The sequence below is a fragment of the Micromys minutus genome (genome assembly GCF_963924665.1).
Source record: "Micromys minutus genome assembly, chromosome: 2".
Classification (NCBI taxonomy): Eukaryota; Metazoa; Chordata; class Mammalia; order Rodentia; family Muridae; genus Micromys; species Micromys minutus.
This window is the reverse complement of record NC_137971.1, coordinates 38,606,907-38,629,559: the sequence shown is the minus strand read 5'-3', so window position 1 is coordinate 38,629,559 and position 22,653 is coordinate 38,606,907. Positions and strand designations below refer to the sequence as shown.

The 22,653-nt window shown below is 38.8% G+C and overlaps 1 protein-coding gene and 1 pseudogene across 2 annotated transcripts in view; one reads left to right on the top strand and one right to left on the bottom strand.

Annotated features, from left to right (window-relative positions):
• The window catches only part of LOC308418179 (aldehyde dehydrogenase, cytosolic 1), a gene marked incomplete at both ends in the record, with an annotated part of 36,574 nt that extends 29,075 nt beyond the window's left edge, over positions 1-7,499 (bottom strand). The window contains 2 exons of the mRNA XM_080913548.1: positions 2,864-2,968; positions 7,434-7,499. Coding sequence (XP_080769674.1) covers positions 2,864-2,968; positions 7,434-7,499 — 171 coding nt within the window. The remainder of the gene's footprint in view (positions 1-2,863; positions 2,969-7,433) is intronic.
• A 6,569-nt stretch (positions 7,500-14,068) lies between these two features.
• LOC308417530 (ankyrin repeat domain-containing protein 40-like) lies at positions 14,069-15,255 on the top strand (annotated as a pseudogene). The gene is made up of 2 exons: positions 14,069-14,332; positions 14,416-15,255. The product of its transcript is annotated as an ankyrin repeat domain-containing protein 40-like (transcript).
• The last annotated feature ends 7,398 nt before the right edge of the window (positions 15,256-22,653 follow it).

The following is a 22,653-nucleotide window of genomic DNA, read 5'->3' as shown; positions in this document are numbered from 1 at the left end:
GCACAAGCTGTGCAGGCATCCTTATGTTCAATGTTTGGTCATTGGCCTTTGCTTAATAAGGCTCTCTTGAGCATCCTGGTCTCTCCAAGAGCTGGGGAGAAAAATAGCTTTGAGACAGGTAACCTGGTCTGTAGAAAACCAAAGACCCAAGCAAAGCAGACAAACAAACAAGAAATCCTGCTATTAAAAAGCTGCCAGGAATAAATTTATTCTTGTGGTTTCATCATTTGGGTCATGACTCTCTTCCCTCAAACAAGATGCTTAACCTTACAAGGGAGAGTAAATCTTTAATTAAAAAAGAAATGAATCCTTCTTTTTAGTTTTGATACATCTGAATACACATCCACCTTATGGCATTCTTAGAGTTGGCTAATGATAGGGCAATGAAGGAGAAACATACAACTGAGCATTCCACCACCAAATTATAAACATCCCTTAGTATCCCAGAAGAACGTTTCCACAAGTCACTGAAAAAGTAACCTGAAATTATGAATGCTTAAACATATGTAGTAGTTACAAATAACCCACAGACATCTTCTTGATAATTGTACTTCTGATGCCGAACACAAATGCTAGATAAGAAGTTGGTAAATGGTATTGTTTTGAGCATAATAGCTAAAATTGTCTGTGTACTCAGTGTGCACACATCTGACATAGGCCTCTTGACACACATATTTCAGATCCCAAGTTTGAACTGGCGAGTGGAGAGTCTGTGGTTGCAGCAGATGCTCTGCTCTCTTCTAAACAGACACAAGTTACTATTTTGACACAAGTTACTATTATACTTAGGTATATGTGCCCTATGTTAAATGATAAGGAAAAAGAACTTATGCTAGTGAAGCAAAGCAGAATTTGAACCAACATGTTTATGCTACGCCTGACCTATACCTTCAATTTTGTTGTCAAGGATGATCAATATAGCTGCTTTATTAAATAGTCATTGTTACCGTGTTACCAAATTGCTCCATATTATATATAACAGTGTTTTTTGAGCCTATGTGTTGGTCTCTAAGAGTGCACTTTATTAGTAGTGTCTGACTCCATTTTGAGGGAGAAGGATGACTGTATTCCCCAGGTGGACCCAGAAACTCCACCATCAACCACCTATCCACCACAGACATACATTCTTTACTCCTGGGAAGAGAAGGTGAACCACTCCATAAGTGTACTGAGGAGAATTAAAATTATGTGGGCAAGTGGACATAATAAAATCAAATCATAGAAAGTATGCCCCAAAACTTATCAGATACCCAGGAAAGAGTGAACTCCCTGGCTTGAACCCAATAAAATGATGGACACCAAAGTCTGAAATGGCATGGCTTTTGAATGAGCTATCATCTGGTACCTGGGATGTGTGTCAAGGACCAAGGAGTACTTGACTCAACTGAGTACCTGCTGTTGAAGCAGACTACTGGACTGCCAACTCATGTGCACATTCACCCCTCCGAACTGCCATTTTTTCCTATGGACCCAATTTGCCAAGTTTTGCAGTTTCTCTGTCACACCTGACTCCAGGTATCCCCCTTAGAAGTCCCCCCCCCACCCCAGTCACTAGCATGGTCCCTTTTCATTACAGACTCTTTGTGATCCACTTGTGAACCTCTTCAAGTACACTGAAAGCTTTCAACCTTGTATTCAGTGGCAACTCGTATATTCATCTACAGAAGCACAAAGGCATTCTCTGTGTGGTGTATGATATGAAAATAATGTTAGTAATTAACTCTGGAAAAAATTGGCATTCCCCTCTTGCAGGATGCTAAGGTAGATGGCTTTTATACCAAATTGCTATAATTTAATTTGCTAAATCTTGTGAATTTATTGCTATTCAATATAGTTTGGCAGTGTTGAAAGATACAAATATATTAATTTATGTTTTAGATATGACACATATCCTCATATGACTTATTTTATTGATATGTATAAAAACAACCATACTTTAAACAATTGTTTTCTATGATGTGACATTTTTGCATTATCCAAAAACTACTAGTCTCAAAATGTTATTTAATTGTTTGTAGTATTTTTTTAACTTCAACAAGTATAATTCCTAGATTTTTGTTCAGGGGCTATTATTTTAAGGGTACTTTGGAATTAAACAGAAAACAGTGTATAGTTTAACTTTGACTTGCTACCATCAAATCATGTCGCCTAAATGAAAACAAAACATTCCAGTTTTGAAGTCAGAGCCTGTAGGCTGAATGTATATTGACACTTTGAATGAAGGTGGGAAGTCACAAGACTCTTAAACAAGTTTGGGAGGCTCTAAATGCTCTCCTCTCTCTGGATGTCTATGCCCACATTACTTCACTTAGAGATGGAGAAAACAATAATCTCCTCAGCTTTCTTTCTCACCTGTCTGCACACTTACTTTAATAGACATTTGGTTTTTTGGCTACTTCTAATTATCTGTTAGCTCATTCATAGTCATCCTGAGAGTCATGTTTTATCCACATGGAAAAATGATGAGCAGCTGAAAGGCTTAGCCTTACTATATTGCTATTTTAGAACTTCGTGCCCCATATTAAATGTTAGTGTTAACCCTTATGAAAAGAATAAGTTATTTGATAGTTCACCCTTCACACTGAGGTGCTACTGAAGCCTTGGACTGATATTTTGGATGCTATCACTGTATTCTCAATTCCCAGGTTACATTAGGAAAGCTAGCATCAAATCTATAGCCTGAGCTCTCCACCAGATGTGTATGTAGCAAATTTTCTTATGACAGAAACAAATGGAAATGTACCTAAATACTTGAGAAGCACTTTTTCATGTTTTTTGTTGAACTGTCAGTGGGTTTGAGTTCAAAGTGGTAAGAAATGAAGACCTTTGGTGTAAAGTAGAGCTGCAGGTATGGGAAACTTACCTTGTCCCCTTCTTCCACATGGCAGATGACCTCCTCAGTTGCAGGGTTAAGGACAGGAAACTTCTTGCCACTCACTGAATCATGCCATTCATTGTTTATGAAGATCTGTAGAGATACAGTAAAGGCATATTAAAAGAATTTAAATACATTGTACATTTGAGAATTCAATAGATTAAAATTGAGGTATTAAATGGTACCTAAATGTGTGTCTTTCCCTGTCTCAAAAATGTTCATGTTGTGCCATTTAGTATCTAAAGAAACACAGAGGTAAGACATTTGTGAATTGTCTTACTATTGGGTCACTAAGTCACAATATCTATGAGAGATTCCTTTAGATCATTTGGAAAAGTCCTAATTTTAGCTTCTGTACCCTGAACTCCAGTTTCATTAAGAACTATTTTTATATGCATTTAACTCCATTTGTATAAAGAAAACCTTAGCTTTGTTATAAGGCCACTGTGAGAATGTTGAAAGAAACATTGTAGTTTATTTCCTTTGTGAACAAAAAATTGTTATTTTTCAATAAAACATTTTTGAGCATGATAAGTATTATCACTGGGTAATTTAAATTCTTTAAAAATATGTGTATTTTTATTTATTCGTATGTGTATGCCTGTGTGCATTTTGTGTACCACATGCATCTGTGGAAGTCAGAAAGACTTGAACGCCCTGGTACCGGAATTACAGACACTTCTTCTAGTCATGTAACATTTAAGAAGTGTGCAATGAGAAAGTTAAGTCAAGTTGCCAAATCCTAGGGGTCAAATTCTTCACCTCTGAATTCCTTGGGAAAAGCCTCAGAATTTCCTTCCGATGAAGTCTGTCAGATAGAACATGACTGTGCAAGACAGACTGACAGAAAATTAGGAGAACAGAAGAGAATGACATAGTGGGATAGAAATTTGGGAAAATCAGATAAAAACATTCTAGAAGTTGGAAATTATGCAGAAAAACATATCGGCCTAAGATAGCTAATATTCCTAAGGAGCCTAACCCTGCCTCAACTGCTTCCTTCTGATTGTGAGGATGGAATATGCTTGTCCCAGGGAGTGGCACTATTAGAAGGTATGGCCCTGTTGAGGCAAGTGGGTCACTGTGGGGCTGGGCTTTGTGAGCTTCCTCATAGTTTTCTCTTCTTTGCCTTTGAAACAAGATGTAGAACTCTCAGCTCCTCCAGCACCATACCTGCCTGTATGCTGCCATGCTTCCCGCCTTGATAATAATGGACTGAACCTCTGAACCTGTTCACTAGCTCCAGTTGAATCTTGTCCTTTATAAAAGTTGCCCTGATCCTGATGTATCTTCAGAGCAATGAAAACCCTAAGACACCAGTTAAATATGGAGACTATTTATACCTTCTCAGGAAATAGGACTCTTCATAATTCTATCAACTATAAGGAAGCAGAGGCAGGTAGAGGTGAAAGAGTGGACAAGGGGCCCTGTAACTTCCAAAGGAGCTGCTCATGCAAAAGCTTGGTAGCAGGAACAAAGGCACATGTAGTGCTTACTCACAACCTCTAAGGGGAAGGACAGGGATTGCCAGGTGCACTTGGATTTATGAAGTTATAGAGGCTTCAAGTACCAAAGCTTTTGTATTTTATTTTAAAAAAAAATAGTTCTTAAACTCCATTTCTTCTACTACATCAAAGAGGAACTGAAATAGAAAAGAAGTCCTGAAAAGCTGATGCTTCAATGGCTTGCTTTGTTTGGAGACAAAACACTCTGAAGGATAGGAGTATACAACTCTGACTATAGGTGTTTTTCTTTTCCTTTTTGTTATTAATCTGCTTGTTTCCCAGGACACCAAACACTGTTAGAATAGGGAAAACAAAACCTTCTGTCCAAGAGAATAGACTCTCTGCCCTGGTTGGAGATTTAACACTACAGTCGGACTGGTTCAATCACTTTGGACAAGGGACCATCCCTAGGACACTGGGCTTATCTTAAGCCAAACTACAGTGGTAATTGGAATAAATAGTTTTCTAATGAGATACTTACTGTACTTTTTCTTCCTACAAACCTCCACCCCAAATGCAGAAGTTTAGACTATGTTTGTAGGGTGATAAGTCTGATTACTCTTTTGAGTTATTAGAGAAAGAATAACTTCCCTTTTCTTCTTTCTCTTTCTCTGAGCATACTTTTCTTAACAGTGTGCTTTTTCCTCCCAACATTTTGAACTTTGTAATACCTCCCCAGGAAAGTTCTCTGCCTGTCACATGGCTCCTTATTGGCTATGTGATCCACTTCATGGCAGCTTGAACAGAATTGGTACACCTACCCCCAGCTCCCAGACCCATTCTCCTCCCCTGGGAAGCTGCTGAGGTTCTAAAGCTGGCCAGCCCTGGGATTTCCCTTTTAAGTGCCAATCAATTCCATTTGATTTTATTCTTAATGTATTCCATTAAAGAAACTGAGGCATGCCCTAAGAGATGACCCTAAATTATTCAGGTATAAAGACCAATATGGCCCTTTCTATAATAAAAAAAAAAAGTAAAATATTAGGGAAAATAATTCAGAAATTGAGATACTGGTCAGACAAAGCATTTTCACAAGTACTTCTAACCCTCCCCTTTCATGTTTTGCAACCAGGAGCTGGATTAAGTCATTATTTCAACCTCTCTTAATAGGCATCCAATGCATGTCTCCAGTGGGACATCGCAAAGGGAACATGCGCAGGCATACAGAAAACCCTATGAGATTCAATTGCATACACAACTGGTGTACTACAAAGTGTAAGAATGCTGTAACCAGCACATCATATACCAATACAGAATGGACCAAATATACAGTGAAGATTCATAGAGAAGATACATAGAATGTAAAAACTCACTGAGTGCCATTGCTATTATTAACGAGAGAAGTACATGAACACCAATCAAAAGCTTAGTTGGGTCTTAAATACTTAGGTTTGTCAGCCTATCTAGGATGTCTTTATGCAATACCATTACAGTAAAGAAGTTTCCAACTGGAAACTCCGTCTGTGTTAGGGAGTTGCTGATCCCGTGTTTGTACATGGGACATTAAGAAATGCTTCATTTGTCTAGTACTTTTGCCTTTATATTAATTAATAAGTGTTAAGTGAAACAATTTGGAGAAAAGATAATTCATTTTAAAGCTTCCTTGAGATACACACACGCATGCAAAATTCATAAATGGCAAGTTAACTAAAGAAGGAGGGGAATCCCAACACTAAAATACCTTTCCAGTTGGAATCATGCAAACCAGACTCTTAGTGATTACAACACTATATAAGCAGGGTTGACAATTCTCATCTTTTTGAAACAGTTTGAACGTAAACATTTTGACAGGAATTTCTTCCAAATGAGAAAGACGGAGGGAGGGAGGCTGGCATCCATGGGGCCACAAAGCTTTGACAACTGTGAACTATTGGAGACTGTGGACAAGCCACAGTTTGCATATTCTCATTTCTCAATACCTAGCATTTTTCTCTCCAGTGAAATCATGCCTCAGGGAACTTCTAGCTACTTGCTGGACATGGCCATGGGCTCCTCTCTGTAGACTTTGTCCTAAGGAAAAGAGCCCATAAGCCAGGCAGTGCCCTCAATTTGGGTGCTCTGGACAATGCAAAAAGCCGCATTGGTTCAAGGCCACCTCCATTTGCTCAAAGAAGAAAGAAAGAACTGAGAGAGCTTGTCAGGCTCTCATTACCTTTAACCCTTTCTGGTTTTGTCCTTTAGTTCAGAAGTCAAAATGACTGTCCCCAGAGTTGAACAATTAGTCTCTCACTTGGTAATATTCAGATCATAAAATTTTAAGTCACTGTCCTAATAATGTGCATGGGGGTATGTGTGATACTGATTTATTAGTTTTGGAATCCTAGAATCTGTGGCAAAAGTTTAACTATTTGACATTTGACTATTCAGGAAGCAAAATTAAGATAGCCCCTCAGGTCAACCCAGCCTGATCATTTTCATTCCCTGGCTGCAGATTTAAAAGGCTGGGTCAGCCTCCTGCTCTTGTGTCTCTAAATATTTATTTATTAATGAACAATTACATGTGTTCTCCAACAACAGCAAAATTGCCTGGAGAAATAAATAAGTGCAGCTTATATCTCAAAAAAAGGAAAAAAAGGCAAAAGAACTCAAGTCTGAGAGCTTTGGCAACAGCCTCCACTCAGAGTTAAGTCCTCCAACTTTATCACTGTGCCAGAAAACATATGGTGATATAATCCTGGCTAAGTGTTGGGGGGCAGGGAGGGAAAGACAGCACTCCTTCATACATGTCTGGCTCCTTCAGTAAGTTCCCGTTTGTCTGCCTTACCCTGAGTTCCCACTGCAGAGTTCACAGAACTGCTCACTGTGCTTTACTGCACTCTGGCCCAAGAACCTTGAATACAGAAGGAAATCCTCCCCTTGGACATATGTCACGAGTGAAACTTAGGAGACATTCTCTGATGTGGTTTAGTATTAACTGCTTCATCAGGTCACGAACTTTACAAGCCTTTTATCTATGTGCTTGAAAAGAGCTTAAACCAACCTTGGCTTTAACAAGTCCCACCACCACCAGCAGCACCCCAGTCCCCAGAAAGCCCAGCTCACAAATGACTCACCTTTATATGTTGGATCTTCAAATTGGCCAGCGGGGCAGGGACTTCAGGCTGTGCAGGGGAAGACATTGCTGGTTTGGGCCCTGGAACACAGGTGACAGGCTCAGCAAATTGGTTCTGAAAGAGCACTTGCTCCTTTTTATCTGCATGCCCTAAGGGTCATTTGCATATTGAGATATGATTGGATGGGCGGACTCAGGGCAGGGCAGGAAGGGCACTATTCACTTGGAACAATTAGGGGGTGGGAGCCTTTGCTTTTAAATGCAAATCAAAAGAATCTGCAAGTTCAAACAGGAGGCTATTCCACACTATTAGCAGATGAATTAATATACTAAGCCAAATCTATGCTAAGGGTGTATATGCAACTGCTCTGGATTTTTAAAAGACATTTTATATTACTAGGTAACTTTTCCTTCTCTGTGATAGACTGGGAAACAGGAAATTTGTGAAATGAAAAAGAAAAGACTCCTGTCCTCCATAGGAGCTAGGGGTGAAGGACCAACCTTTAAGTCAAAGGTACCAGAATATATATATATCCGTACTCCAGGCAAGGATTTTGCTGGTGAGAAAGCCCCCCCCCCTCCTCTGTTTTTGGCCACCTTTAAAAATTCAGCCAATCCAACCAGACCTCCCAGAGCTCCCAGAGACTAAACCACCAACCACAGAGTACACATGAAGTGGCCCATGGCTTCAGCTGCATATGTAGCAGAGGATGGCCTTATGGGGCATCAAAGGGAGGAAAGGCCCTTTGTCCTCTGGAGGCTCAATGTAGGGGAATGCCAGGGTGAGGTGGCAGGAGGGAGGGAGGGAGTGGGTGGGTGGGTGGGTGTTGAGGGAGCACTCTCATAGAGGCAGTGGAGGGGAGATGGGATAGGGAGATTCCAGAGGGGAAACTGGGAAAGGAGATAACATTTGAAATTGAAATGTAAGCAAACAGTTACATTGAAAAAAAAAAAAAAAAAAAAAAGACTAGTGTCAAATGAATCCTCATATTGGCTTTGTCTTTTTGGTGGAAACATTTTCAGTCACTCATAGACCCTCAAAAAGCATTATGCCAAGGTCATTTGTGGAAATTCTTTTAAAGTGAAAGGAATGTCAGAGTTTAAGAGGTCTGCACCTGTGAATTCTTTCACTAGAGCAGCAGTTCATGACCTGTGGTTTGTGACCCTTTGAGGGTTGCATATCAGGTAATTATATTACAATTCATAAGAGTAGATCAACATTACAGTTATGAAGTAACAATGAAATAATTTTATGGTTGGAGGTCACCACACATGGAGAACTGTATTAAAGGGTCTCAGCATTAAGAAAGCTGAGAACCACTGAGTTCTACTAGAGTCTAGGACCTAGAGTCTAGACCGAGTACAAAGAAAGACTGTAAATAACACTTCCTAAGAGTTTTAATTCTGGATATTCTGGGAGATTTGTAAAGGGCAACTTTTAACTTGAACATTTTCATTTTGAATACAATGCTTCTCTGTGATGCAGCTCCTGCACAAGATATGGAAAGAACAAGATAAAATTCTTAGGATGCTCTGGTTATTAAGAATCAGTGTTAAGTTATTCATAGTAAAATTGCCATATTCCTGCATGGGAACAGGAACAGTGGCTTGGGGACCCTGTTTCTCTGTCTACCTTGGTCTGAGCTTCTCATTTTAACAGAAAACTACAGCTTATGACCACACACCTCACAGCATAAAGCTAAAATCTCACTTCAGGCAAACCATGTCCTGTATGGTATTCTTTTCCAGCCCTCCCTTGATATCCATAATATGATACCTACATAGGCACAAGCTCATCATAGGGTGTCCCTGTGGGTAGTTACACCCATTAAAATCATGGTTAGTCTTTTGTTCATCCTAGCAGGGAATGGCAAACTTTTTCTCATGAAAGAGATAAGAAATGTTTTCATCTTCCTGGGACATACCAGTTCTGTTGTAACTTTGTCTATGCTGATTAAATGGAACCACAGACAAGAGAAGAATGAATAAGTGGTTGTTTTTAAAATAATATATTTGGATAAAATGGGAGGCAGGTCAGGTCTATAGAATACAGACCATTCCTCTGTGTTCTCAAACAATAAGTTTTAGATGTACTTGAGCACCCTGCACCTCTGATTTGAATTATTGGGCTAGAAACTTCTGCCCTTTATACCTAAACTTTATCTATCAAACTCTCTATCTATCATCTATCTATGTATCTATCATCTATCTACCATCTATTTCTATATCTTCTTGTCATTTTGGAACCTTTTTTTACAAATGCCTTTTGAGTTTAATGCATAATTGCTCAACAGCTGTTGTATAACATGATCTGGCCAATACCCAAACAGCTGCATTATGCAGAGCCAGTTATTTGTGGATTCAAAGCTTGAGGCTGGAAAATAAAGCATTCCTGGCATCTTACTTTCTGAATGGGCATATCATTCATTACCATTCAATAGATAATTACGTAATAATGCAGTTCTTAAACCAAGTATCACTGCACGGAACTAAAGAAGTTTAAAGACACCACATTTGTCCATTACTTTTCAACAAGTACTTACTAAGCATTATGTAAACATTCCTGAGCTTTTGCTTCCTTTGCCCAGTGGGGTTTTTCTGCTTATATCTATTTCATAGGTAACTGTTACCAAGCCCTGAACTTAGTTTGAAGAAAAGTGTATTTCTAGGGATGGTTAAAAAAAAAAAAAAAACCAAACCAAAGACATTTTTCCCCCATTCTTTTCCCTTAAAGAGGTAAAGTAAGGTTTCGGTATAATTAGTAGTTCTCAACCTGTGGGGTCACAACCTCTTGGGGATTGCATATCCAACATTTCAAATATTTGCATTATAAGTCATAGCAATGGCAAAATTACAGTTATGACACAACAAAACAAATTGTTTGTGTGTCACTACAACATAAGGAACTGTATTAAAGTGTCATATAAATAGAAAGATTGAGAACCACCAAGTAAAACTATGGAAACCAGTAGGCCCTCCTCATGACTACATCTAGAGCTACATACTTTCATTTGATGACTAAGCTAGTATATCTTTTAACATGGAATCATTTTCTTCTTAGTAATAATCTAAAATACATAGACACACACACACACACATGAGATTATAATTAAGCAATGGCTTCCAACTCTTGCCAATGCTGTATTTAACAGGGGAGGAAATACAAGGCCAAATAGAGAAACAGGGATTGAAGAAAAGATTTACAGAGACTGCCTCACCTAGAGAACCACCCCATATGCAGCCACCAAACCCAAGCACTATTGCTGACACCAAGAAGTGTTTAGTGGCAAGAACCAGACATGAATGTCTCCTCGGAGGCTCTCCCAGAGTAATATAGATACAGAAGTGGATGCTTGCAGCTAAACATCAAACTGAACACAAGAACCCTAATGAAAGAGCTAGAGAACAGACTGAAAGAGCTAAAAAAAGGTTTGAAACCTCATGGGAAAAACAACATCATCAACCAGCCAAGGCACTGAGGTGGAGAAGGTGATTGGATGAGGGAGCACCTTCATAGAAGCAAGTTAAGGGGGATGGGGGAGGAGAAGAGGGCAGGGTTTAAAATATGAAACGTAAATACAGAGAATATTCAATAAAATTGAAAGAAAAAAAAGAAATGTATAAATCATGACTTCTCCATCACTGACACCAGCTCAGCAGCCAACACATTTCTGATGAGATCAAAGTTCTTTATTATATGGATAATCTACTGATATAAATACTATAAATTGGGTACTTAAACCTTCTACTACTATAAATAATAGAAATTAGAGATTAGGTATCAAACCATAACTGAATAGTAAAATGAACTCTTCTGCAATAGGTCAAATATTTGCTATCTCTCAAAGTGCTTGTGCTGAAATCATGACACTCAATGTGACAATGTGAGAGGTGAGATTTTTGGGATAAAAGTGGGTTATAAAAGGGAAGCCCCTATAAGATTAGTGACTTTATAAGAAAGATTCCAGAAAGACTTTTGTTAGTTTTGTTTTTCCCTCCTTCATTCCCCATCTCATTGCTTTGTATGTGTATTGGCTGGTTTTGTGTCAACTTGACACAAGCTAGAGTTATCACAGAGAAAGAAGCCTCAGTTGAGGAAATGCCTCCATAAAATCCAGCTGTAAGGCATTTCTCAACTAGTGATCAAGCAGGGAGGGCCCAACCCATTGTGGGTGGTGCCATCCCTGGGCTGGTAGACCTTGGTTCTGTAAGAAAGCAAGCCATGGGAAGCAAGCCAGGAAGTGACATCCCTCCATGGCCTCTGCATCATTCTGACCTGCTTGAGTTCCAGTCCTGACTTTCTCTGGTGATGAACAGCAGTGTGGAAATGTAAGCTGAATAAACCCTTTCCTCCCCAACTTGCTTCTTGGTCATGATATTTTATGCAGGAATAGAAACCCTAAGACAGTATGTTTCCTTCTCTTTCTTTACTGGTACCAAGGTTAGAACCCACAGATTTGTACATAATAGGCAATCATTCAACATCTATCTATGTTGCCACTTTCTCTTGCCAGTGTCTTCAATATGAGGACCCATAAAAATGTCAGGAGTCTGATGCCAAGAAGTGGGTTTCCATACAAGCTGATTATGCTAGAATTATGATCATTGGCTTTTAGCAACCAGACCTTTGAGAAATAAGTATCCCTTTTTAAAAAATTATCCAGTCTGATAATTTGTTGTGGGATCCTGGATGGTTCATGGAACTCAGAATCTTGCTGTGATTTATTCTATATCACTCAAAGCACTGCTTCTTTCAGCATAGATGAGTTAGCCCATGATTAATATGCCATTACATTTCTTAATGACTATATTTTATCTGCTACCATAAAATTCTTATATCTGCTTAAGATTTAGACTTAAACACTTGTACAAAATAGTCCCTGATTATACTTCATCATTAAATAGATGCTAAGAAGCACACGAGGAATTAAATGTGTGCATTTATGGGCCAATTGCTGTTCAACCCCTGTTCTCTATTTAATCAAATTTCTCATCTGTTATTTTTTGGGTGTTCATGTATTTTATCATTATCCTGATTGCTACTAAAATATAGTGTACATCACAGACATCTAATTGTGTAGTAAAGTTTCTAAAGTTACCTGTAGGTTAAAGCCTCTATAAGATAATTGAACTTAAACAAGTTTTATTCACCCTTATAGTCCAAGGCCATCTCTTGAAACTTGGGTGGCACAGACTTTTGAAATCACCTTAACAACACAAGACTTGGTGTCTATACTTCTCACTTTGTTTTTAAATAGATGAGAAAGAAAATAAAAACACTTGACATTTCAGTATCCATCTGTGCCCTGGAGTTTTAACCCTGTGGTACTGCTCTCTGGGCACAAATCTTGCCAGAGGAGAGCAGGTCTCTTAGGATTGCTGTCACTCCTACATCAACAGGTGACATGAGCATTTTTGCTGCAATAACTGGCCACAGAGGTGTGAGCCAGGAAACCCCAAGCTTGGGAACTGCATAGCAACAAGGGACAGGATCCTTTCAGTCTCCATCTGCAACCCAGAGTTAACCCTGTGGCACAGCTCTGCTGACCCAAATCCCACCTGAAGAGATCTGGTCTCCCAGGAGTGCTGACACACTTAAGATCACGGGCTGACAGAAGGTTCCAGTCAGAGATAACAAGACCAACTAACACCAGTGATAACCCTATGGCAAGAAGCAAAAGCACAATAACATAAGCAACAGAAACCAAGGCTACTTGTCATCATCAGAACCTATTTCTTCCACTACAGTAAGTCCTGGATACCCCAACACACTGGAAAAGCAAGCTTTAGATTTATAAACAGAAGGCTTAAAGAGGAAGCACGAAAATCCCTTAAAGAATTACAGGAAAACACAGCAAAAAGATAAATGAATTGAACAAAACCACCCTAGATCTAAAAATTGTAAAAAAAAAAAAAAAAAAAAAACCACAAAGGGAGACAACCCTGGGAATAGAAAACCTAGGAAAAAGATCTGGAATCATAGATGCAAGCATCACCAATATATATATATATATATATATATATATATATATGAAATAGAAGTAAAAAAATCTTAGATGCAGAAATACCATAGAAAACATTGAAACAACAATCAAAGAAAATGCAAAATGGCAAAATGTAAAAAGCTCCTAATTGTTTCTCATTGTATCCAGAAAATCCAGGACATGATGAGAAGATCACATCTAAAGATGATAGGTATAGAAAAAAAAGCAAAGATTCCCAACTTAAAGGGCCAGTAAATATCTTCAACAAAATAATAGAAACAAAATTCCCTAACCAAAAAAAGAAAGAAAGAGAGAAGCCCAAGAACATACAATAAGTCTACAAAACTATAAACAGACAGGAACAGCAAAGAAATTCCCTGTCTCATAATATTGAGAATATCAATTGCACAAAACAAATAAAAAATATTAAAAGCAGTAAGAAGAAAAAGGTCTAGAAACCTATAAAGGCAGACCTATCAGAATTACACCAGACTTCCTAACAGAGACTCAAATGCCAAAGGATTCTGGGCAAAAGTCATACAGGCTGAACCTGCAGCCTCACCCAGTGATCCCTCCCCATGGCTTGGAGCAGGCTGTGGAGGTGGCAGAGGCACTGACAGGCTCAGGGCTGGGGCCCAGGGCCCTGGGGAAGATGAGCACCCTCCTTGAGCAAAAGGTGCAGTAGGAGAGGCTGCAGGAGGCAGAGGCTTTGGGAGATATTAGGGAGGTGCAGAAACTGGGTCAATGTGAACTCCCAAAATGAGGTCAAAGGCTGGACCTGCTTTCACTGGACATGCAATCTGTAACCATGGGCAGGTGGTATCCTACCTGTTATAATCAGGAGCTGACAGAGAGAAGAAGAAGAAGAAGAAGAAGAAGAAGAAGAAGAAGAAGAAGAAGAAGAAGAAGAAGAAGAAGAAGAAGAAGAAGAAGAAGAAGAAGAAGAAGAAGAAGAAAAACAAGAACAAGAACAAGAAAAACAAGAACAAGAACAAGAAGAGGAAGAAGAAGGGAAGATGATGAAGATGAAGATGATGCTGATGAGATCCCCCAGATGAAGAAGGAGTCAGAACTACCCTTTGTTCCCAACTATCTGGACAACCCAGTCTTCCCTTTTATCTACACCCCTGCAGAAGAAGACTTCATGCAATTGCAGGATGGGGGCTTCTCACCACCTCCAGTGTCACCCCCTGCAGATGCCTTGCCTCCATTGCTTCACCCCACAGAAACCCCTCTGCTAGGGGTCTTTCCTAGGGATCACACCTCTTTGGCACTGGTCCAGAAAAGTAATATTTCTGCCCCCCCCCCGCCATACTTAGAACACCAGAAAGCACAAAACCTGTTCCTGTCAGCCAGCCACCAATATGTCAGAACCACTCCCTGTTCTCTGTCCCATCTGAGCCACCAGTGTCTCTGGAGCCTAAAAATGGGACATATGCAGAACCAGTGCCAGCATTCCAGCCATTTTTCTTCACCAGAGCATTTCCATTTAATAGGCAAGAGCTGGCACTCAAGGACTCAAGGTGAGGATTCAGAACCCATCTCTTCGAGAAAATGATTTCATTGAAATTGAAATGGATCAACAGGAGCTTACCTACCAAGAACTACTCAGTGTGAGTTTCTGTGAGCTGGGTGTGAATCCAGACCACATGGAAAAGATAAGAAAGTTACCCAATACTCTGTTAAGGAAGGACAAAAACGTTGCACAACTCCAGGACTTCCAGGAGCTAGAACTGGTCCTGATGATAAGTGAGAATAATTTTTCTGTTTAGAAACGCTGCATCCTCACTGACTGAGAGGCCTTGCTACAACCGGAGAGCTTCAAAACTGACATACTAATGCAGCAGGGACTTTATCACTGAGTATTGTGACAGTATGTGTCACCTCTGGGCCAAAGGACAAGCCATTGATCCCAAAGCCTCAGATGACCACCAGGGCCCTGGTGCCACTGTGTAGTGTGGGATGCCACTAACATCCCACTTCAGCAGGCGGGAACCCCGAACCTCCAGCAGCTGTGCCTCTCTTCAAAGCCTCTTGGTGCACAATAAACCTATTGCTGAATCTTTGAACAGCTGGAAAGTAGTGTTGAGAAGCAGAAGCCAAAGGTATGAGAGCCAGTGTTTTATGTGCAAATCTAGAGATTTATTGAAGCAGAAACTGAGAGAACAAACCTGTTTCTAGCCACTCCCATTGACAGTGCACCTAAAGGGCCGGGCGGGCTTTTCTTGGTTTTGCATGCTCATGAATCATGAGATTTTGAACGGACTAGGAAGGAAGACTAGGGAAAGAAAGAAAGCACAGGTACTAGACAAGAGGAGTCCAGTGTGACCTGAGGCTGTAAGGTCAATATAGCATATTTACAGGAGAAGGAGAAGGAGAAGGAGAAGGAGAAGAAGGAGAAGAAGAAGAAGAAGAAGAAGAAGAAGAAGAAGAAGAAGAAGAAGAAGAAGAAGAAGAAGAAGAAGAAGAAGAAGAAGAAGAAGAAGAAGAAGAAGAAGAAGAAAGTCATACAGACCTTAAGAGAACACAAATGCCAGCCCAGGCTACTACACCCAGAAAAATCTCAATTACCATAAATGGAGAAGCCAAGATATTTTAAGACTAATCAAATTTATACAATATCTATTCACAAATCCAGTTCTACCAAGGATAATATAAGGAAAACATCAGAACAAGGAGGAAAACTACACCCTAGAAAAAGCAACAAAGGAATCTTCTTTCAACAAACCTAAAAGAAGATACCAAAATTTTAATTCCACCTCTAACAAAAAAAATAAAAATAAAAATAAATAAAACAGGAAGCAACAATCACTTTTTCTTAAAATCTCAACATTAATGGACTCAATCCTCCAATAAAAAGACATAGCCTAACAGACTGGATACATAAATAGGAAGCAGCATTTTGCTGCACACAGAAAACACCTCAGTAACAAAGAGAGCCACTACCTCAGAGGAAAAGGCTGGAAAACAATTTTCCAAGTAAATGGTCCCAAGAAACAAGCTGGAGTGGCCATTCTAGTATTGAATAAAATCTACTTTCAACCAAAAGTTCTCAAAAAAGGTAAGGAAGAACAGATTCTTCATACTTATCAAAGAAAAAAAATGTACCAAGATGAACTCTCAGTTCTGAACATCTATGCTCCAAATGCAAGGGCACCCACATTCATACAAGAAACTTTACTAAAGCCCAAGGCACACATTGTAACACACATAATAATAGTGACAGACTTCAACACCCCACTCTCATCAATAGACAGATAATGGAAACAGAAACTAAACAGAGACAATGTGAAACTAACAAAAGTTATGAACCAAATAAATTTTACAGTTATCTATAGAATATTTAATTACAAAACAAAAATATACCTTCTCAGTACCTCATAGTACCTTTTCTAAAATTGACCATATAATCAGTTACAAAACAGGCCTCAACAAATACAAGAAGATAAAAATAATCCCATTCTTTCTACAAGATCACCATAGACTAAGGCTGAACTTCAGTAACAACAGCATCAGCATCAGAAAGTACACATACACATGGAAGCTGAACAATGTTGTACTGAAAGATAACTTGGTCAAGGAAGAAATAAAGAAAAAATTAAAGACTATTGAGAATTTAATAAAAAAGGAGCCACAACATATGCAAACTTATGGGACCCAATAAAAAGTGTTAAGAGGAAACTTCTTTAGCCTCTATAAAGAAAATGAAGAGAGCATACACTAGCATCTTGGCAGCACATATGAAAACTCTAGAACAAAAAGAAACAAATACACCCAAGAGGAGTAGAAGGCAGAAAATAATCAAACTCAGGGTTGAAATCAACCAAATAGAAATTTTAAAAATAAAAACTATATAAAAAAATCAACAAAACCTAGAGCTGATTTTTTGAGAAAATCAACAAGATAGATAAACCTTTAGCCAGACTAATCATTGGGCACAGAGACAATTTCCAAATTAACAAAATCAGAAATGAAAAGGGAGCACAACAACAGAAACTGAGAGAATCCAAAAATAATCATCATCATCATCATCATCATCATCATCAGATCCTACTACAAAAGCCTATACACAACAAAACTGGAAAATCTGAATGAAATAGACAACTCTCTAGACAGATACCAAAGTTAAATCAGGATCAGATAAACCATCTAAACAGTCCCATAACTCCTAAAAAATTGAAGCAGTTATCAAAAGTATCCCAACCAAAAAAAGCCCAGGGCCAGATGGGTTTAGTGCAAAATTCTATCAGACCTTCAAAGAAGACCTAATACCAATACTCTACAAATTATTCCACAAAGTAGAATCCAAAGGCACACTATGCTATTTATTCTATGACGCCACAATTACCCTTATACCTTAACCATACAAAAACCCAAGAAATAAAGAGAACTTTAGACCAATTTCCCTTATGGCCACCCTTCCATAAGTCATTTCATTTCACACTAGTGAAAATGGCTAAGATCAAAAACTCAAGAGGTATCAGATGCTGGCAAGGATATGGAGAAAGAGGTATACTCCTCTATTACAAGCTGGTACAACCTGTCTGGAAATCTGTCTGTTGGTTCCTCAGAAAATTGAGGACCCAGGTATATCATACCTGGGCATATACCCAAAAGATACTTCAACATATAACAATGACACATGCTCTACTATGTTAATAGCAGCCTTATTTATAATAACTAGAAGCTAGGAAGAAACATGGTGTCCTCAATAAAGAATATGTGGTACATATACACATGGAGTACTACTCAGCTATTAAAATCATGACTTCATGAAATTCTTTCACAAATGGATGGAACTAGAAAATATTCTAGGTGAGGTAACCCAGTAACAAAAGTACACACATGGTATGCACTCACTGATAAGTGGATATTAGCCCAGAAGCTCAGAATACCCAAGATGCAATTCACAGACCAAATGAAGCTCAAAAAGGAAAATCTAAGTGTGGATTCTTCAGTCCTTTTTAGTAGGGGAAACAAAATACTCAAGAGACCAAATATGCTGACAAAATGAAAATCAGAGTCTGAAGAAAAGATTATCTAGAGACTGCCCCACCTAGGGTATTCATTCCATATACAGACATCAAACCCAGACAATATTGCAGTTCCCAAGAAATGCTGGCTGACAGGAGCCTGATATAGCTGTCTCCTGAGAGGCTCTGCCAGAGCCAGACAAATATAAAAATGGATGCTCTCATTCAACTATGGGACTGGACACCAGGTCCCCAATGGAAAACTTAGAGAAAGTACTGAAAGAGGTGAAGGGGTTTGCAACTCCATGGGAAGAACAACATTACCAACCAACCAAACCTTCCACAGCTCCAAGGGACTAAAACACCAACCAATGAGTACACATGTAGAGGCCTATTAGCTCAAGTTGCATATGTAGAAGAGGATAGTATTGTCTGGCATCAATGGAAGAAGAAGCCTTTGGTCCAATGAAGGCTCATTCTCCCAGTGTAGGGGAATGCTAAGGAGCTGAGGTGGGAGAGGGTTGTTGGGAGAGGGAGCACCTTTTGGAAGCAAGGGGAGGGGGATGGGAGTGGCATGAATTGGGATTGTATTTGAAATGTAAATACAGAGAATATTCAGCAAAACATGAGACATATAATAAATTGCCTTATCCTAATAAAAAAATTCATAAACTCTGGAAATTAAATGTCATAGAGTAGAATTTAGTGGAGAAATCTCATGATTCATTGAGTAGAGCAAATTTCTAGGGAGGGATATAAAAGGTTCATGACCAGCCTGGTGTTCTGGAATAGTTATGTCTTTTGGTCATGGCAACAGTTACATAATGCTTAGTAACAAATCATTAGTTCTACAAATCTCACAATAAAAATATTAGGGGAAGAGTTCTCATCAATGTTCTGATCTTGCAGGTCCAGTCCTAGGATCAGAACTGTAAGCTTCTTTCAGCCTATTTCTCTACCTAGTTCAAGGTGACGTTGTAGACCACTAACATTCACAGATATATTTTACAAGTTGCTCTGTGATCTCATGTCTAAACCTATTATGAACCAACCCAGACTATTTTTTTAAATGACTTTATTTTGCAAAACAAAGATAAATGTAAAGATTTTAAACATTTTTTGCTTAAAATTATACATTTTTGTCAGTACTGTTTTTTCAGACATTAAAATAAATTTTACATAAAACCATGTGGATATGTTTTTTAGTCAGTACTTGATTTTTTTCAAGGGCTTGACAGTATGCATTGAAAACGTACTAGTTGCAATAAGCGTAAAGTACATGCAAAACAAAACGCAACATGGAAATAGTCAAAGTATTCTTGTTTTGTGAATATATGTATATTTTTTGTTTTCTTTATTTCTTGGACTTCATACAGTCTGAGTTGTTTCTGGGGGAGTGCAAGCCTCTGGGATTAGCATCCCATTATCAGTGACTGCATATTATGTCTGTTCTTTTGTGACTGGGTTATCTCACTCAGGATAATCTTCTCTAGATGCAGCCATTTTCTTAAGAATTTGGTTAAGTCATTGTTTCTGGTGGCTGAGTAGTATTCCATTGTGTATATGTACCACAATTTTTGTATCCATTCGTCTTCTGAAGGACATCTGGGTTCCTTCCAGCTTCTGGCTATTATAAATAGAGCCGCTATGAACATTGTGGTGCATATATCTTTGTTGTGTATTAAAGTGTCTCTGGGGTATATGCCCAGAAGTGGAATAGCTGGGTCTTCAGGTAGTACTATATCCAATTTTCTGAAATATCGCCAGACTGATTTCCACAGTGGTTGTATTAGCTTGCAACCCCACCAACAGTGGAGAAGTATTCCTCTTTCTCCGCAGCCTCGCCAGCATCTGCTGTCATCTGAGTTTTGGATCTTGGCCAAACTGACTGGTGTGAGGTGGAATCTTAGGGTGGTTTTGATTTGCATTTCCCTGATGGCTAAGGATGTCTAGCACTTCCTCAGATGTTTTTCGGCCATTCGGTGTTCCTCAACTGAAAATGATTTGTTTAGCTCTGTACCCCATTTTTTAATAGGGTTATTTGATTCTCTGGTGTCTAGCTTTTTGAGTTCCTTGTACACCTTGGATATTAGGCCTCTATCTGATGTGGTGTTGGTAAAGATCTTTTCCCATTCTGTTGGTTGCCGTTTTGTTTTCTTGACGATGTCCTTAGCCTTACAGAAACTTTGCAATCTCATTAAGTCCCATTTGTTAATCTTTGACCTTAGAGCTTGAGCCATTGGTGTTTTGTTCAGGAAATTTTCTCCTGTGCCTATGTGTTCTAAGGTTTTCCCTACTTTCTCATCTAATAGTTCCAGTGTATCTGGTTTAATGTGGAGATCTTTAATCCACTTACACTTGAGCTTTGTACAAAGAGATAAGAACGGGTCTATTTTCATTCTTTTGCATGTTGAGTGCCAGTTGGACCAGCACCATTTGTTGAATAGGCTGTCCTTTTTCCATTGAATGTTTACTGCACCTTTGTCAAAAATCAGGTGACCATATACATGAGGGCTCATTTCTGGATCTTCTATTCTATTCCATTGATCCACTTGCCTATTTCTGTACCAGTACCATGCAGTTTTCAGCACAATTGCCTTGTAATATAGCTTGAGGTCAGGGATAGTGATTCCCGCAGATGTTTTTTTGTTGTTGAGGATGGATTTCGCTATTCTAGGTCTTTTGTTATTCCATATGAAATTGCACATTGATCTTTCCAATTCCATGAAGAACTGGGTTGGAATTTTGATGGGGATTGCATTGAATCTGTAGATTGCTTTTGGTAGGATGGCCATTTTTAAGATGTTGATCTTTCCAATCCATGAGCATGGGAGATCTTTACATTTTCTGAGATCCTCCTCAATTTCTTTCTTTAGAGGTTTGAAGTTCTTGTCATACAGGTCCTTCACTTCCTTAGTTAGAGTCACACCAAGGTATTTCATAGTTTTTGTAACTATTGTGAAGGGTACCTTTTCCCTAATTTCTTTCTCCACATGTTTGTCCTTTGAGTATAGGAAGGCTACTGATTTGTTTGAGTTAATTTTGTATCCGGCCACTTTGCTGAACTTGTTTATCAGCTGTAGGATTTCTCTGGTGGAATTTTTGGGGTCACTCAAGTACACTATCATGTCATCGGCAAAGAGTGATGTTTTTATCTCTTCCTTTCCAATTTGTATCCCCTTGATCTCCTTTTGCTGTCTAATTGCTCCAGCCAGGACTTCCAGTACTATGTTGAATAGGTAGGGAGAGAGTGGGCAGCCTTGTCGAGTCCCTGATTTTAGTGGGATTGCTTCAAGTTTCTCGCCATTAAGTTTGATGTTGGCTGTTGGTTAGCTGTATATTGCTTTTATTATGTTTAAATATGGGCCTTGGATTCCTGTTCTTTCCAGGACTTTTAACATGAAGGGGTGTTGGATTTTGTCGAATGCTTTCTCAGCGTCTAGTGAGATGACCATGTGATTTTGGTCTTTAAGTTTGTTTATATGGTGGATTACATTGATGGCTTTCCTTATGTTAAACCATCCCTGCATCCCAGGGATGAAGCCTACTTGGTCATGATGAATGATGGTTTTTATGTGTTCTTGGATTCGGTTTGCAAGGATTTTGTTGAGTATTTTTGCATCAATGTTCATAAGTGAGATTGGTCTGAAGTTCTCTTTCCTTGTAGGGTCTTTGTGTGGCTTAGGTACGAGGGTTATTGTAGCCCCAAAAAATGAGTTGGGTAATATTCCATCTGATTCTATCTTTTGGAATAGTTTGGCGAATATTGGTGTTATATCCCCAATAAATGTTTGATAAAATTCTGCACTGAACCCGTCTGGACCTGGGCTTTTTTCGGTTGGGAGGCTTTTGATGACTTCTTCTATTTCTTTAGGTGTTATAGGGTTATTTAGATGGTTTACTTGGTCCTGGTTAAACTTTGGGACCTTGTATCTGTCTAGGAATTCGTCCATTTTTTCCAGATTTTCCAATTTTGTGGAGTATAAGTTTTTGTAGTAGGATCTGATGATTTCTTGAATTTCCTTAATTTCAGTTGTTATGTCACCACTTTCCTTTCTGATTTTGTTAATTTGGATACTCTTTCTTTGCTTTTTAGTTAGTCTGGCTAGGGGTTTATCAATCTTGTTGATTTTCTCAAAGAACCAACTCTTTGTTTTGTTGATTTTTTCAATGGTTTTTTTTGTTTCTATTTGGTCTATTTCTGCCCTAATTTTGATTATTTCTTGCCATCTACTCTTTTTGGGTATATCTGCTTCCTTTTGTT